We start from the raw sequence: 14,593 nt of genomic DNA on the forward strand, positions 1-14,593 counted from the left end.
ATTTGAGAAATTCAGATATGATCCTTTCTTTTACGCATTGGTCAAACATGCATGTAGCTTCCATTCTTGGACCACACAGTCTCTATAACATGGCATGCACTAACACCATGATATAGGCCTCGTAACTACCATTGATGTTGACTTTTAAAAAGAACTTAGTATACAATGCCGTATTGTCATCGAAAGGACATGATATTGATATGGAGTTTGTTACTGAGTGCCGGGTATCAAGGTAAGCAGTTGACTGGGCGCGTAACGTTGCGCGTTAAAGTTAACAATCAGAATGCGAATTAAATGCCGTTTGCTCTTTACTTCTAAAATGCTGTGTATGTGTTATTATAACGTGCAATGTTTTGATTCGATTATCAGGTTTAAATCTTTTAAAGGAAATGTGTAAATCTCTTCGTTAAAGTTTTAGAGTCATTACAGTTACAATGTTTAGGGCTACATAATGAACTTGATACAGGTTCTTATTGTGTAGATTTCTACTTGCTCATAAATGAAGGAAAGTAATTTAGGCCTACTTTAAGCTGCTTCCACATCGCGCCCGGATTCGGTCCGCCGGTGCCTTGAGAAAAATACCGTGAAAAATGGATTCAGTGGTAAAGCGTATGATTGTTCACACCAAATTTGTACGATTTGAATCCGTACCTGATTAGGTCTTCGAATTAGTAGCGATGGATTAAGAAGCGCTTTTGTTTTCTGAAATCTTCTTTTTTTTTCTTTCGTCCAATCAGCAGTGAGCATGAATGAGCTCGCTTGACAACGGATAACCAAATTCGTGCTTAATGTGAGCACACTCAACGTTCGCGATATTTTTCTCAGGGCGCCGGACAGAATCTGGGCACAATGTGAAAGCAGCTTTAATCAATGCTTTTAAACAAAATAATGAAATCAATGAACAAAAATATACATGGAAAAAAGTGGAGGCGATGTTTTAGCTTGGTTCCCTGGGTGAAGTGCAATGCAGGTAATTTGACCAATCAGACGACGGGATCATTATCCTTCGCGTCGAGATTGGTCAAATTACTTGCGTTGCGTTTACGCTCTTAAGCTTGGTTCCCACTAGGACGTAACGCAAGGACGTAAACGCAACGCGAGCGTTTTAACCAATGACAAGCGAAGTTATAGACAGTTAGCAATTACAAGCGAATAAGCCATCGCGTGTGATTGGTCAATTCACTTGCGTTACGTTACGTCCTTGTGTTGCGTCGCTAGTGGGAACCACGCTTTATGAGAACGGAATCATGGCTATTAAGCTTGGTTCCCACTAGCGACGCTACGTAACGGAAGAAAATGCCCTTCCAATAATTGTGTTTGCCCCCGCCTGCGTGAAATCAAACCTGCGATATTTGCAGCACTGTTGCGTCGTTGGTTCCCACTTGTGATTACGCAATACAGCACAGCGTTGCGTTCTAGTGGGAACCACGCTTTACAACAATGATCATCTTCGAGTATTAGCGTTTCAGAGTTAATCATCTTAAAATCAGCTAAAACAGTCACGTGATTTATTTCAGTCAATGGTCAGATCTCTTGTGCTGAACTTAAACAGCAGGGTGATCTAACAAATGGGTTGAAAACCATAGACCCAGAGGAGGCAGGTGCCGGGGGTATACAGGTTGAATGTGATATGACCTCTGACCCCAATGATGGTAAGTTCATGATTCATGTAGGAATATTGCAAATATTTACCCAGTTGGCGATTGTAAGTAATAATTAAAACTCGGTAAAACATCCTGTAGTACCACTTATTTCACAAATAATCTCGTTCTGCTTAACAACTGTGGAAAAATAAGTTGTGTTATTAATTATGTTCTTACAATGGTTTATAATTAAAAGATAAATAGCAATGACAATTTATAGCCGGATCTAGCTTTTAAAATAACATAATATAATATAAAAGGTATGACTATTTTCGTTATTAATGTATATAGATGACGTCGTACCCTAATATGATCACGTGACTACTTTGATTTTCATTGGCATCCATTAATTTGTGGTTAACAGAATAAAACGATCGCTAATTAATTGTGTTTGTTTTAAAGGTATAACAATTATTAAAAACGGTGAGGTTCGTAGGTTAGTGAACGGGTACGAAAGCACAGGACAATACTCAAGAACAATCTCTTATAGCGGTTTCACAATGGAACAGATAGCACAGTTAATCACAAAATCAGCATCGTGTGAACAGTATGTTGAGGTAAAATTCCGTTACTTAAAGCTATGTTTACACGCTCTTTTATATATAAACATCCAATGACAATTGGATTAATAATAATAATTAAATGTATATATTTTATCTGAATTTTAGGTAATCATTTACTGTATCGAATTGTTAAACAGGACATAGGCCTTTCTAATTTATTGACTGAATTTATTAATTTCTTAACATAAATTATGGTCTATTATTCACAGATATTTATTGTTTTGATTAGTTTAGCTTTTTGCCGTTATTGTCTTGTAGTTCCTGATTCAAATTGTTTAAAGAATGGTACAGAGTTTATTAATAAAGTTTATTCTAGAGTTTATATTGGGATACCTAAGTACAAGTCAGTATATCGTAGGTCTATGCTACAACATAGGAATTTTTCAAAGAGCAGGGTGGCCCATGATACCAGTTCAGTGTCCACATTTAATATAGATCTTCTATCATTATGCGTCGATATCCACCCTAACCCGGGGCCTGATTCCACTTCTAGGTCGACTGATGCTCTAAAACGTTCTGAATCTAGTATTGTAGGTAGGTCTGGTGTGACAGGCTCTATTATATGTGGTACTTGCGCTAGTAACATTTTTCGGAACCGTCAGCAGGTTACTTGCTGCAACTGTCAAATGGTTTTCCATGCTAGTTGTGTCTCGATTTCTCAGGCTAATTATAGACGGTTTTATAAAGGTAGGAATTACACCTGGACATGTTTTGTATGTGCATTGCCGCGGTTGAATGACTCTTTTTTTAGTGATGACTTCTCACTCAACTCCACTTTGGACTCTATCCAAGATAATCAATCGGATGCTAGTGTTCACAAAAACAATCCATGTCTGACTGGAGTATGTATGAATGCCCGCAGTTTGAAGAACAAACTTTCCTGCTTTGACAATCTGGTTCATCAAATGGACTTAAGTCTGATTGGAGTCACAGAGAGTTGGCTTGACGACACAATCCTGGATGGCACTATCTCATCTCAACATGTCATCTTTAGAAAGGATCGTGCTACCCGTGGTGGTGGAGTCTTACTGGCAATAAAACCAGAGTTGGACCCTAAACGCATTTTACATCCCTCTATGGCCGATATCGAATGTGTTTGGGCTGAATTCAGTTTAAAAGACGGAAAGTGGCTATGTGGTATATATTACAGGCCACCTGGTGATCCAATTCTGCCAATCATCTGGAAGAAGTACTGCTGAACTTAAACATCCAACAGTTCAAAGGAGTTGTCCTAATGGGGGACTTTAATATCAACTGGTTGGAAGCTGGTTGTAATCCGGCTAACCAGCTACTTACTAAAGTCTCCGAGTGGACTTCATCCTTAGGCCTTCGTCAGATGATTGAGGAGCCAACGAGAATTGCAACCAGTTTAGATCGAAATAGCACTCTCATTGACCTACTATTTACCAACTGTGATCAACAAGTGTGTGACATACGTGTTATGGAACCATTCTCAACCTCTGATCACTGCATGATTTCCTTTCGGATTCGCGGTGAGCCTAGGGTCATGGCCCTTCCGATAAGGACAAAATACCTGTATAATAAGACTGACATAGAATTACTTAACAATAGTGTCAGAAGTATCACATGGGACTCAATTTATGATGACAAATCTGTTAACAAAACATGGGAAAAGTTCCAATCATTATTTATGGACTGTATCAATGCTGCAATCCCTAACAGAAGACAGAAAAAGAAAACCAAACCGTGGATTTCTCCGGATATTAAGCGTCTTGTAACATTAAAACGTCGACTATTTAAACGTGCAAAGTCTTCAGGCACTGTTGAACACTGAAATAGTTACAAGAAAATTCGTAATAAAGTAAAATACGATATAGGTCGATGTAAAAGTCAATTTTTAAATGACCTAATGTCTAAGCCGCACAACACGAAGCAGTTCTGGTCTTATGTAAAATCTAAAAGACAGTCAGTTCAGTGTTCCATCTTTGAAGTCAATGGTATAGCATGTTCCGATCCTATCATTATTGCAGATTCATTTAATTCCTTATTTTCGTCATATTTTACTGAGCCTCCAAGTGACGAAAATTATACTATAAGTTCTCCTAATCTGGATATTCCAACTCTGGAAAACATATATATTCACCCTGTCACTGTATATAAAAAATTGAGAAACTTAAAAAATGGAAAAGCACCTGGTCCTGACTGTGTGACATCGTCTATGCTGAAGCTATGTGCTGCTAGTCTGTCACCGTTGCTGACAGACATATACAAGTATAGCTTGTCTAGTGGCGAAGTACCTTCGGCCTGGAAAGATGCAAATATTGCTCCCATTCACAAAAAGGGCAAGAAAGGCGAATTGAAAAACTACAGACCGGTAGCCTTAACTTCGCTATTTTGCAAAGTATTGGAGAGTATAGTTGCTGATGAACTTCGTAACCACCTAAACGAGTTCGGCCTTCTGTATGATGCGCAGCATGGATTTAATCCTGGTAAATCTTGTTCAAGCTTGCTAGCCGAGGCGACAACATCATTGACAACCTTACTTGACAAAGGTGTCCCACGCATTGATATTGTTGCACTAGACTATAGTCGTGCATTTGATTCAATTTCGCACTCTACACTGATTTCTAAACTAAAAAGAACCTATGGAATTGGTGGTTCCATGTTGCCTTGGTTGGAATCATTTTTAACTGGACGTAAGCAACAAGTTGGTTTTAATGGAAAGATGTCCGGCAAGAGTTGCGTAATATCAGGGGTTCCTCAGGGGTCTGTGCTTGGACCCCTGTTATTTAATATATATGTTAATGATCTACATATGCACCTACATGCAAAACCATATCAATATGCAGACGACACTTGCATTGCTAAATGTATAATGACGGAGGAAGATAGTTTATCTCTGCAATAGGACATTGACACGATCTCCTGGTGGTCAGCACCACCACATTTTTGTTACAAATATATTATATAAATTACAGAATAGTTTTATTTTAAATATGTTGATTATCAATTGTAGGCATTTGGATGTTCTGACTTTTAAACATCTTGCATCCAAAACTGATAGTGGAAAGTATTGTATCCCAACCAGATTTATCCGTCTGTGGAATGCACTACCGGTCAATATTACAGACGCCTTTGTTTGCGGAAGTTGGGTACAATTTAAAAACATGTTAATGGACCACTTTAAAAACACTATGCCTCTTTAATGTATATAATCATAGTATTTATATTACTTATTTACATTGTTTTATGTTTTATTGTATGCTTTGAGTGCTGGTGTGGCACGCCTTATGGCGACAGTGGTCCTTCGACCTCTTTTGCCACTCCTTGGCACACTCAAAGTCTATGTATTGTTTTAATTGCTAAAATTAAATTAAATTAAATTAATAAAATCCAATGTGTTTGTTCCGCGTTCAAATACACCACAGTTGTAATCCGATGGGAAGGCATATTTCTATCGCTTGTCTACCCTTATATTTCGAAATCTATCGAAGTTAATTTACATTTGTTTCCAATGTAAACATAATTATACATGTCCCAAACGGCGCCCTGTAGTTTCACATTCTTTATTCATTTTAGTTTGAAAGTCATCATTCATGGATGTATTTTTATGCAAACAACCCGTTTGCTTGGTGGGTATCAAGAGACGGTGAACACATGTACACCTGGGGAGGTGGGAAAACATATAAGAGGACCTGCGCATGTGGACTGACAGGTAAGTTAATAATAATAATATTTATTTGGAACAACACTTTTTTAACAGTAGTGACACACATGCGTAGATGGTGCGTCCATACAATTACAAAATTTAATACAAAAACAATGGAAAATAAAAACTGAAACTAAAACATTTTTCATATTTGATTATTAACTATAAACATAAAATTTGACTCAATGCTATTAAAAGAACTTATTTTAAAACTAAAACTACACTAATACAACTACTAATTTTGCAACAGCAATGGAAAAGAAAACACACATTTTTAAAATAAAAAGCACAGCTGTGTAAATTTTACAATAACTGTCAAACACAGCATAAATCTCATGAGAGTTATTTTTATGAAATAACATGCTTCCTAGGACATATTGAACCTACTAGATAGGTCACCAGAAATAAAATTAACCCAAGTATTTACACAATTCATTGCAATAAGATTACATTGAAGTGTTTACTGTATGTAACCATGACATTTCAAAGACGTTAAGGCCAATTTACACAGACTAGCGATAATAATAGATATGATAACAATATAGGGTCATTCCTTATGACCATTTACACAATGCGCGGTTTCCGCTTAGGATAGATTCAGATTCTACGTGTGGGACAAGCTACGCGGTTTTCCGCTTACCGTTTACCGCTCATCTGTGTAAATTGGCTTATAATTCAAATATAATCTTTTTTTTAATCCAAAACCTTCTGTCAATATTTTATACCTTATACTTATTCTACACCTAGTTATTCGTTAACAATGTTTTTGTCCATCCGTTTACTTTACATTTTACTTTGTACTTTGTCATTAATCAATCTCTGTCCACACTATCAAACTTGTGATGTGCCCATATATGGATGATGATGTCATAACACTATACTATATTTGGGGATATCACTTTTTTTTGGCAAAATATTGAAGACAGAGCTTTATACATTTGTTTTCTTTGCCAAATACCTTCACGTTCAAAGTTTGGATTTTTAAATACATTTTTCCACTTAAATTCAGATCGAGGAGTTGAGTACAATGTATTTTTATTTTTCTGAGTATCAATCATGCAAATAAGAACGCTAATTTTTCTCTGTTCATACCATGGATTAAATAATTAGAAATATTCAATCCATGCTTATACACAGTGCATTCAACTCAACTTTTAGAAAAAAAATGTAACTCACGCCCAATTAAATACAGAGTCTTTATCTGCTGGTTCGGCCTGCCTCGGATAATCTGACGTATTGGTATCTGGTTCGGCCTGCCTCGTGTAATGACCTATCAGTATCTCACTGTAATCATTCTTTATTACTCTTAGGAAGTTGTAGTACCTCCAGTAAACCTTGTAATGCCGATACCAACGATTACCGAACTCGATTTGATAGCGGGATTTTGACGGATAGAGCCCGACTGCCAGTAACCAAGTTCCAGGTTGGAGATACCGGTACATCTTATGAATATGCATTCTTTATAATCGGTCCTCTAAAATGTCGAGGTAATCACAGGCTTTCATAACTTGTTGATTGCCAATACCCTTTTTATGTCGCCTCTTGCAAAACTCGTTTTATTTGGTGTTTTCCCCGGTATGTATGGATGTTGAGGATATGACGACGACGACGACAATGATGATGATGACGACGACGACGATGATGATATGATGATGACGATGACGACGATGATGTTGATGATGATGACGACAACGACGACGATGATGATGACGACAACGATAACGACGACGATGATGATATGATGATGAGGACGACGATGAGGACGACGACGGCGATGATGATGATGACGATGATATGATGATGACGACGACGATGAAGACAGCAACGACGATGATGATGACGGCGACGATGATGATGTTGATATTGATGATGATGACGTCGATGACGACGACGATGAAGATGATGATGATGATAATGACGATGATTTTTTCCATTGTTGACAGTGCCATAATGTAAATCACACTCATTAAAGCACACATATTATTTTAACTATAGGGGTAGCACCTCCAGCTCTGCATTCGTGCGCTGAGGTGAAAGCGGCTGGCTTCACAAAGACTGATTCTTATCTTATTGATCCAGACGGTGATGGCGGTGATGATGCTTATTGGGCGTACTGTGATTTGGAATTGAGCGAAGACGAAGGTATTGATACTTATTAGCCAAGGCATCATTTTCTCTGGAAACTATGGTAGTACGAGCCTTCTTTAGCCACAAATAACCCTGGTACTAACTGAGACCGAGGATTCGAACTACTAGCTGATAAATACAAGTACTACTTACTTAGGCCCTAATGTATAGTATTTTCTCCTTTATGTTAGTCACTACTGTAGTATTCCATGATGTACCATATCGAACTTTTGTGGAAGGACCGACGACCCATTTACAGGTATTCACGTATTGGGCATCTGATGCGCAGATGATGGCACTCACAGCAGAATCAAATGCCTGTCAGCAGTATTTTAACGTAAGTCATTATTCATGTTATGTAGCAAATAGCGAGCTTTCGAAAGAGGTGACGTCGGAACTACCACTGAGCGCGTGCAATTTACAGTGCGCTTGCGGATACAAACAATTCCACGGACCGTTGAACAGGCTGAGTCGCCTGCCTCCCCCCACCCCCTCTCTCTATCGTTGATTGGTTAATTTACTGTTATACCGTTATATCACTCAAATATAGGCCTACTTTTTTCACTTGATAATTTTCATTAAATCTTTAGTATAATATTGTTGTTTGATTGTACAGATTGATGTTAAAGAAGCGCACTTTGGAGGTAGTTATTGGCTGTCAATCACAGGTGTGCAAATGAAGAACTGGGGATTGGCACCTGGCACTGTAGAAGGCTGTCCCTGCTCGCTAACGGGTGAGTAATAAGTGATTTGAGTTGACAAGCGATAGTTCGTATGATTCATCACGTAGTGATTGTCAACATTATTTTGAGCTTACGCTGCGCTGCAATGCAAATTATATTTTATATCTCAATAATATCCATTTCCTAACTGACAAGTTTTTTTTCGATACCAGAGCTCAAGTATACATATGATACGCCATATGTACCAAAATATTTTTTATCTTTTACATCTACAACCTAGCAGTGATATTGCTCCTCACAACAGGGCCAACAGAAAAAGTCACTGAACTGCGGCGGCGCGTAAGGGGATGACTATAAGTTAATATGCTTTTCATAGACAAATTAATGACTAATAACCATATTTTCGAAAACAAGAGTTGTGAAAACATAACCTAGCTAGTTCCACGTTAATGCTCAATGCCACACACCTTTAAGCTTGGTTCCCACTAGAAGAAAAATTCCGACGCTACGCAACGTAAACAAATAATCTTCTTAAGCGTGGTTCCCACTAGAGATGCAACGCAAGAAGGACGTACGCGCAACGCAAGCGAGTTGACCAATGACAAGCCACCGTTCGAATAATCCATCACTTGTGATTGGTCAAATCACTTACGTTGCGTTACGTCATTGCGTTGCGTCTCTAGTGGGAACCACGCTTTAACGATCTTCCCCTTACGAGAAGTGGAATCATCACTATTGTGACGTAGGTAAAGCCAAAGCAGAAATCAGTGTTCAATATTCGTCTACGTCATCAAGCCTATATTACGTTTCGGTAATTGTTTGCATTTACGTCCTTCCATGAGTCTTAGTGATGAAAATGTTGACCAGAAAAAACGTTTTAACTAAATTCCGTATTTCAAGATTCGTGCTACAATGGCGAACTTTGCAACGGATATGCAAATGATGGAAGTTGGCGGGAAGACAGGGGCGACATCATTGACAAAGAAGAGATGCCAATTAAAGAACTCAAAATAGCGGACGTAGACAGCTCTTCTGAATCAGCGTACTTCAGAATTGGCCCTCTCATATGTCAAGGTATGAAATATCTAAATTATATTATACATGAACCCCTATTATGTGGACAACTTCGGAACCCAACAAAGTTTCCTTTAATATAGAGTGTCCCCCTTGATAGGCGGCTTGGCTGTAATGTAATGTTATTCGTTCAAAATGATTGTAACAATGATAACCTATCACTTAGAGGCCTAGTATTACTCTGTCTCTGTTTTCCAGGTTCCATACATGCACATAGAACAGTTCGCCGTGCCACCGCGTGTTACAAAGTAATAACTGCAGAAACTACGTGGCAAGAGGCAGCGAACGCGTGTAAACGAATCAACGCTTATCTAGCAACTATTGACGATGATGATGAACGCGTTTATCTGACTAAGTTGACGCACGCTCTCGTTGGACCACTGTCAACGCTGTGGTCTGCTGCAGAATGCACCCCAATCGACTCTGCAGACAGTGATAGCTGTGATGCCCAATATGGTTATATTTGTGAAAGTAAACGTAAGTTTAAAGTGAAATAATTAATATGCTCACAGCCCTGCTGACATACATTATGTTTTGTTTAGATGAATATTTATCAATAAATGGATAAATCAGTTAAGCAATAATAATTGTAGTTCAGTTTAGTGGCTCTTTTGAATTACGTCATATCCAACTGAAATCGACCAAAATTGGTCCAACAACTTGACAAAATTGAAAACAACCTTTAAGCGTAGTAGCCTATGCTTACATCAGATCCTGGGTTGCGCCGTAATGTACTATGACGTCATAAGTCTATAGATCTTAGTTTGCTCTGTAATTTACTATGACGTAATAAGTCTATAGGTCATAGGTTGCTTCGTAGTTTACTATTCATTCTTGTTTTTTCAAGTGTCTGAAATCAAATCCTACAAAAACGCCGGGATGAACAAATCGCCACTTGGAAGCTCGCTGCTGTCGTCTAGGAAAGCCGTGAGTTCTGGTGTTTGTAGCTTGTATTGTGAAGACACTGCCAACTGCAACTCCTTCTCGTACAACGCAGACACGCATGATTGCAAGATGAGCAGTGAGACCACCGACTCGAGTGCCGTTTCGGAGGACGGTTATGAACTTTTCACATTAAAGAGTACATATCAAAGTTGTGCAATGCTTTAGGTATTATTTGTGTACGTAGGCCATATTGGTGTCCTTCTAAAAAATATATATTTTAATGTCACATAGTAGTTAATCACCTTGACCAAAAGTGGATCAAAAAAAAAAATTATTTACCTGGAAAAACTGTAATTTAAAGCAACAAATAGTCAAATTGGCTATCAATATGTTTTTGGTTGAATTTAACCGTTTATTTTGTCTTATTATAATGAAAATATTATTTTGGGGTTTTTTTTCAACGGAAGGGATTAACTTTATTGCAATTATTTGACGCAAAACTCCTTGTTTGTAAAATGAAGTACCACTATTATTATTTATTATTATTTTATTATTAGTATTAGAAAATGCATATTCCAATATATTAGGCTCTGTCTACACTATCAAACTTTATGTGACAAAAAATGTAATGTGCCCATATATGGACATGATGATGTCATATCACTTCCATATTTAAGCATCACTACCATACTTGGGCACATCACCCTTTGTTTGTTAAACTAGTTTGATAGTGTAGACATAGCTTGAGAAGCTAGTGATGTTAAATATTAAATATCAGTAGTTACTTTCGTTTCCATTGCATATCATTTATCGACCATCGATTATTACACCAATCATTAAGCTAACGTATTAAAGTCATTCATATAAAGAGAATCAATATTCACAATATTACAGGCTATTATTTGTTGCTGTTTTGTTTTTTCACCATCGACACAATAACTAGTAGAGAACATGCTAAAAAGAACTTAAGAAAAAAAACAATGCAACAAAATGTTGGTGGAATTGTGTGTAGGCCTAAAATTACAGAAAAAAATGTTTTTTTTCAAGTTAAAATGTCCATATCTTCTTTAACTACTTGGTCTATTGGTACCACTAAAATACTCAAATAAATATTATCATTTTATTTGCCCTAATTGAAACAGTACATTTTGACCAAATAACATTTAAAAAATTTTACCTGGATATGATATATCATTTCTGAAACTTACAGTTAATTCTATAGGATTTCGCAATCATTATATTCATCGTTAGACGTATGCGCATGCGTAATTATATTCATAATGTTTAGGTTTCGTAATGAACTACTGACCAATCAGAAACAACAACATCCCACCGGGGAGCACATCACACGTCAAGACGTACCCAAACATGACATGGAGAAGACAAAAATTTAAAGAAAATTGTAAGTTTTTTAATTATAACATTTTAACTATACACGTAAAAAAGGATTAAACTTTTATCATCGGATTCCATCCAATGAATCATCTAACTTAGGAAGGCCTAGTGATAACTAGGCTAGTCCCAGCCTCCAAAGGCTGAAATACCATAAACAAGCGACTGTATTGTATGTAGGCCTATCGTTTGTTAGGCTGGCCAGCATCCAACTTAATATTTCATTATTAACACAACTGAAAAGGCATTCTTGTAGTGATCGACATTAATTATTCATCCATAACTATAAATGATATATAAATCATTTTAAAGTAGATGACACAATAATTATATAATCTTTTGAAAAATAAAAAGCATGGCTATGAATGATGTGAATCATACGGTACTCGCGGGCTAGACAGGCCTGCCAAAAAGCAAGCTCGCCATACTACAATCGTAAGTCCATGCATGTGTCAGTGATTAATTATTTGAATGAACTTGTACGTGGGCAATCATTCAGGCCTAAGGAGACTTAATAAGCTTAATAGAAAAAAAACAAAAAGTTCAACATTTCGACTATATTGAAAGTAAATTTTAAAAATATATATACTAATATATCGAAAAAAATAAATTAAAAATAAATATGTCCTTCGAGCCGGATTTGAACCAGCGACCTAAGGATTACTATTGAAACTCTACAGTCCTCCGCTCTACCAACTGAGCTATCGAAGGCACACAGTGACCAATCGCAAATAATACGACTATAGAAGTATAGGTTCAACCATTATTTGTAGGGTAGTTACTTGTACATGTTTACGATAATTAAGATTTTGAAATTAATGTATAGTTTTTAAAATACCAAATTTAGATTAAAATGATTTATTTAGTTGGTTTAGTATAGTAAAATAGACAGCAGATTCCCAAATATGTTCTTGAACTTGCTGAAGTTACATCTATATTCACCACCGTAACAGAGTCGCCGACGCCAATTGCTGAAGTGGTCATGTGAGATCGATAAAAGCCTGACACAAGAGTGCGCTTTTCAAAACTTGTTCCCGGCCATTTATGTGTTTTTACAGTCACTAGTATTATAAAGAAACTAGAACATTTTATAATTAATATGATTAATTATTAACCGTTTTTGTCAGCGAGTGCGTTGCAGCGACTTAATACCTCACGACCTGAAATAAACGCTAGTTGCCTAACATGCATTGTTGATAGAACTGGTAAGCATTAATTCGGGAGTAAGTTTTATTGTCAGCAGGTAAACGTAAGTACGTACTGTATACTGTATTCACCAAACACCGTTTCGTTGTTAGAAGTCTAGTAGTATTTATGATTTATTTATGATTATAATAATTGTAACATTTTGTTAACAAAGATGTTATTCATATTAATTTAAGCATGGACGACCTATAACATAGGTATGGTTTAAGTATAGAGGAATACGTCAAATATAGTGTAGGCTACATAAAATAATATATTTATATTTATATAGATAAATTAAATTCTTTTAGAAATAAGTTTATATGAGTTTGTAAATTTTGAAATTACGACATATTATTCCTAGACTGAATCACAGTCCGCTTTTATTATCTTATTAATTCATTTTAGAATATTTCCAATCAAGCAATTATGCTCTGAAATGTTTCCATGGCAACTAACTTTTTGATTGAGATCAACCTTTTTATTGAGGAATATTGTTATCTAATCAAAACATGCAAAGAATATGATGAGTTACTTTTATTTGAATTTCATGAACGAATTTGCTCGGCAGACGGATTTCCAAGGAGAAATTGGAATAAGTTCCAGCTACCTATGGTAATTTACACTTTGTTTGAAGATGTAGAAGAGTTTGATAAGTTAAACGAAATTGAACGCATCGATTTGGTTGAATTTGAAAGGCTGGAAAGTTATTACGAGGATGTGATTGGACCAGAAGATGACGACCAGTGGATTGTAGATGATGATTGGTTCTTCCAAGCAGGCGATCAGAGTATTGAAAACGACGGGTTTCATAGTTTCGAACGCATGAAGTATTGCGTCTGGGAGATGACGACCATCAAACGACCAGCGTTATGCGTGTTTGTTTATTTCATTGGAGACTTCTGTGATTTTCAAGGAATTATCACCTCAAAGATGAAAGCATGGGGTTGGAAAAAATCTAATATTTTGAAACTAAATGGAAATTTAAAACCGTGCCTCCATATTGTCGTTCAGTCTTTGAGAAATCTGTGTTATGTAAATATTGAAGCGGATTTTGAGATGAAGCGATGGCTGGGGATAAAGTGTCTAAAGAGATCATTTAGAGGATTACATAACACGGCTACTAAATCTGGAGTTCGAATGACTATTCACATTGTCGGCATGATTTGTCAGCTAGTGTCGTTAGTCGATGCTAAAAGAAATTCAAATTATTGAAACAACATTGCGTAATATATCGTGTTTACATAATTCGTAAATAATTGAATGTATAAGTGTGTCAAATGACACTCGAAAACTTGCATGTGTATACGTCACAAAAATATTTAATACCCTTATATTTTATATATTTATTCATAATTGATGATAAACATT

General features: G+C 36.6%; 1 protein-coding gene and 1 non-coding gene across 2 annotated transcripts; one reads left to right on the forward strand and one right to left on the reverse strand.

Annotated features, from left to right (window-relative positions):
* Positions 1–58: 58 nt before the first annotated feature.
* Positions 59–11,562, forward strand: LOC140039496 (contactin-associated protein like 5-1-like). Its single transcript, XM_072085104.1, has 11 exons — positions 59–232; positions 1,518–1,652; positions 2,046–2,200; positions 5,747–5,882; positions 7,187–7,363; positions 7,872–8,018; positions 8,195–8,340; positions 8,620–8,737; positions 9,587–9,760; positions 9,959–10,237; positions 10,608–11,562. Exons 1-11 carry the CDS (start codon positions 166–168, stop codon positions 10,868–10,870), a joined length of 1,797 nt encoding a protein of 598 aa, XP_071941205.1. The 5' UTR covers positions 59–165; the 3' UTR covers positions 10,871–11,562.
* Positions 11,563–12,662: 1,100 nt separating this feature from the next.
* Positions 12,663–12,748, reverse strand: Trnay-gua (transfer RNA tyrosine (anticodon GUA)). Its single transcript is given in 2 exon segments — positions 12,663–12,698; positions 12,712–12,748. It is a non-coding gene; the product is annotated as a tRNA-Tyr (tRNA).
* Between the last annotated feature and the right edge of the window lie 1,845 nt (positions 12,749–14,593).

This window comes from Antedon mediterranea, chromosome 2 (assembly GCF_964355755.1).
Source record: "Antedon mediterranea chromosome 2, ecAntMedi1.1, whole genome shotgun sequence".
Lineage (NCBI taxonomy): Eukaryota > Metazoa > Echinodermata > Crinoidea > Comatulida > Antedonidae > Antedon > Antedon mediterranea.

Excerpts from the sequence above, each read along its gene's own strand:
- LOC140039496 (XM_072085104.1), top strand. The coding sequence starts at position 166 with ATGCCGTATTGTCATCGAAAGGACATGATATTGATATGGAGTTTGTTA. Across the intron at positions 5,883-7,186 it reads CTGCGCATGTGGACTGACAG|GAAGTTGTAGTACCTCCAGT; the intron begins GTAAGTTAATAA and ends TATTACTCTTAG. Across the intron at positions 7,364-7,871 it reads CGGTCCTCTAAAATGTCGAG|GGGTAGCACCTCCAGCTCTG; the intron begins GTAATCACAGGC and ends TTTTAACTATAG.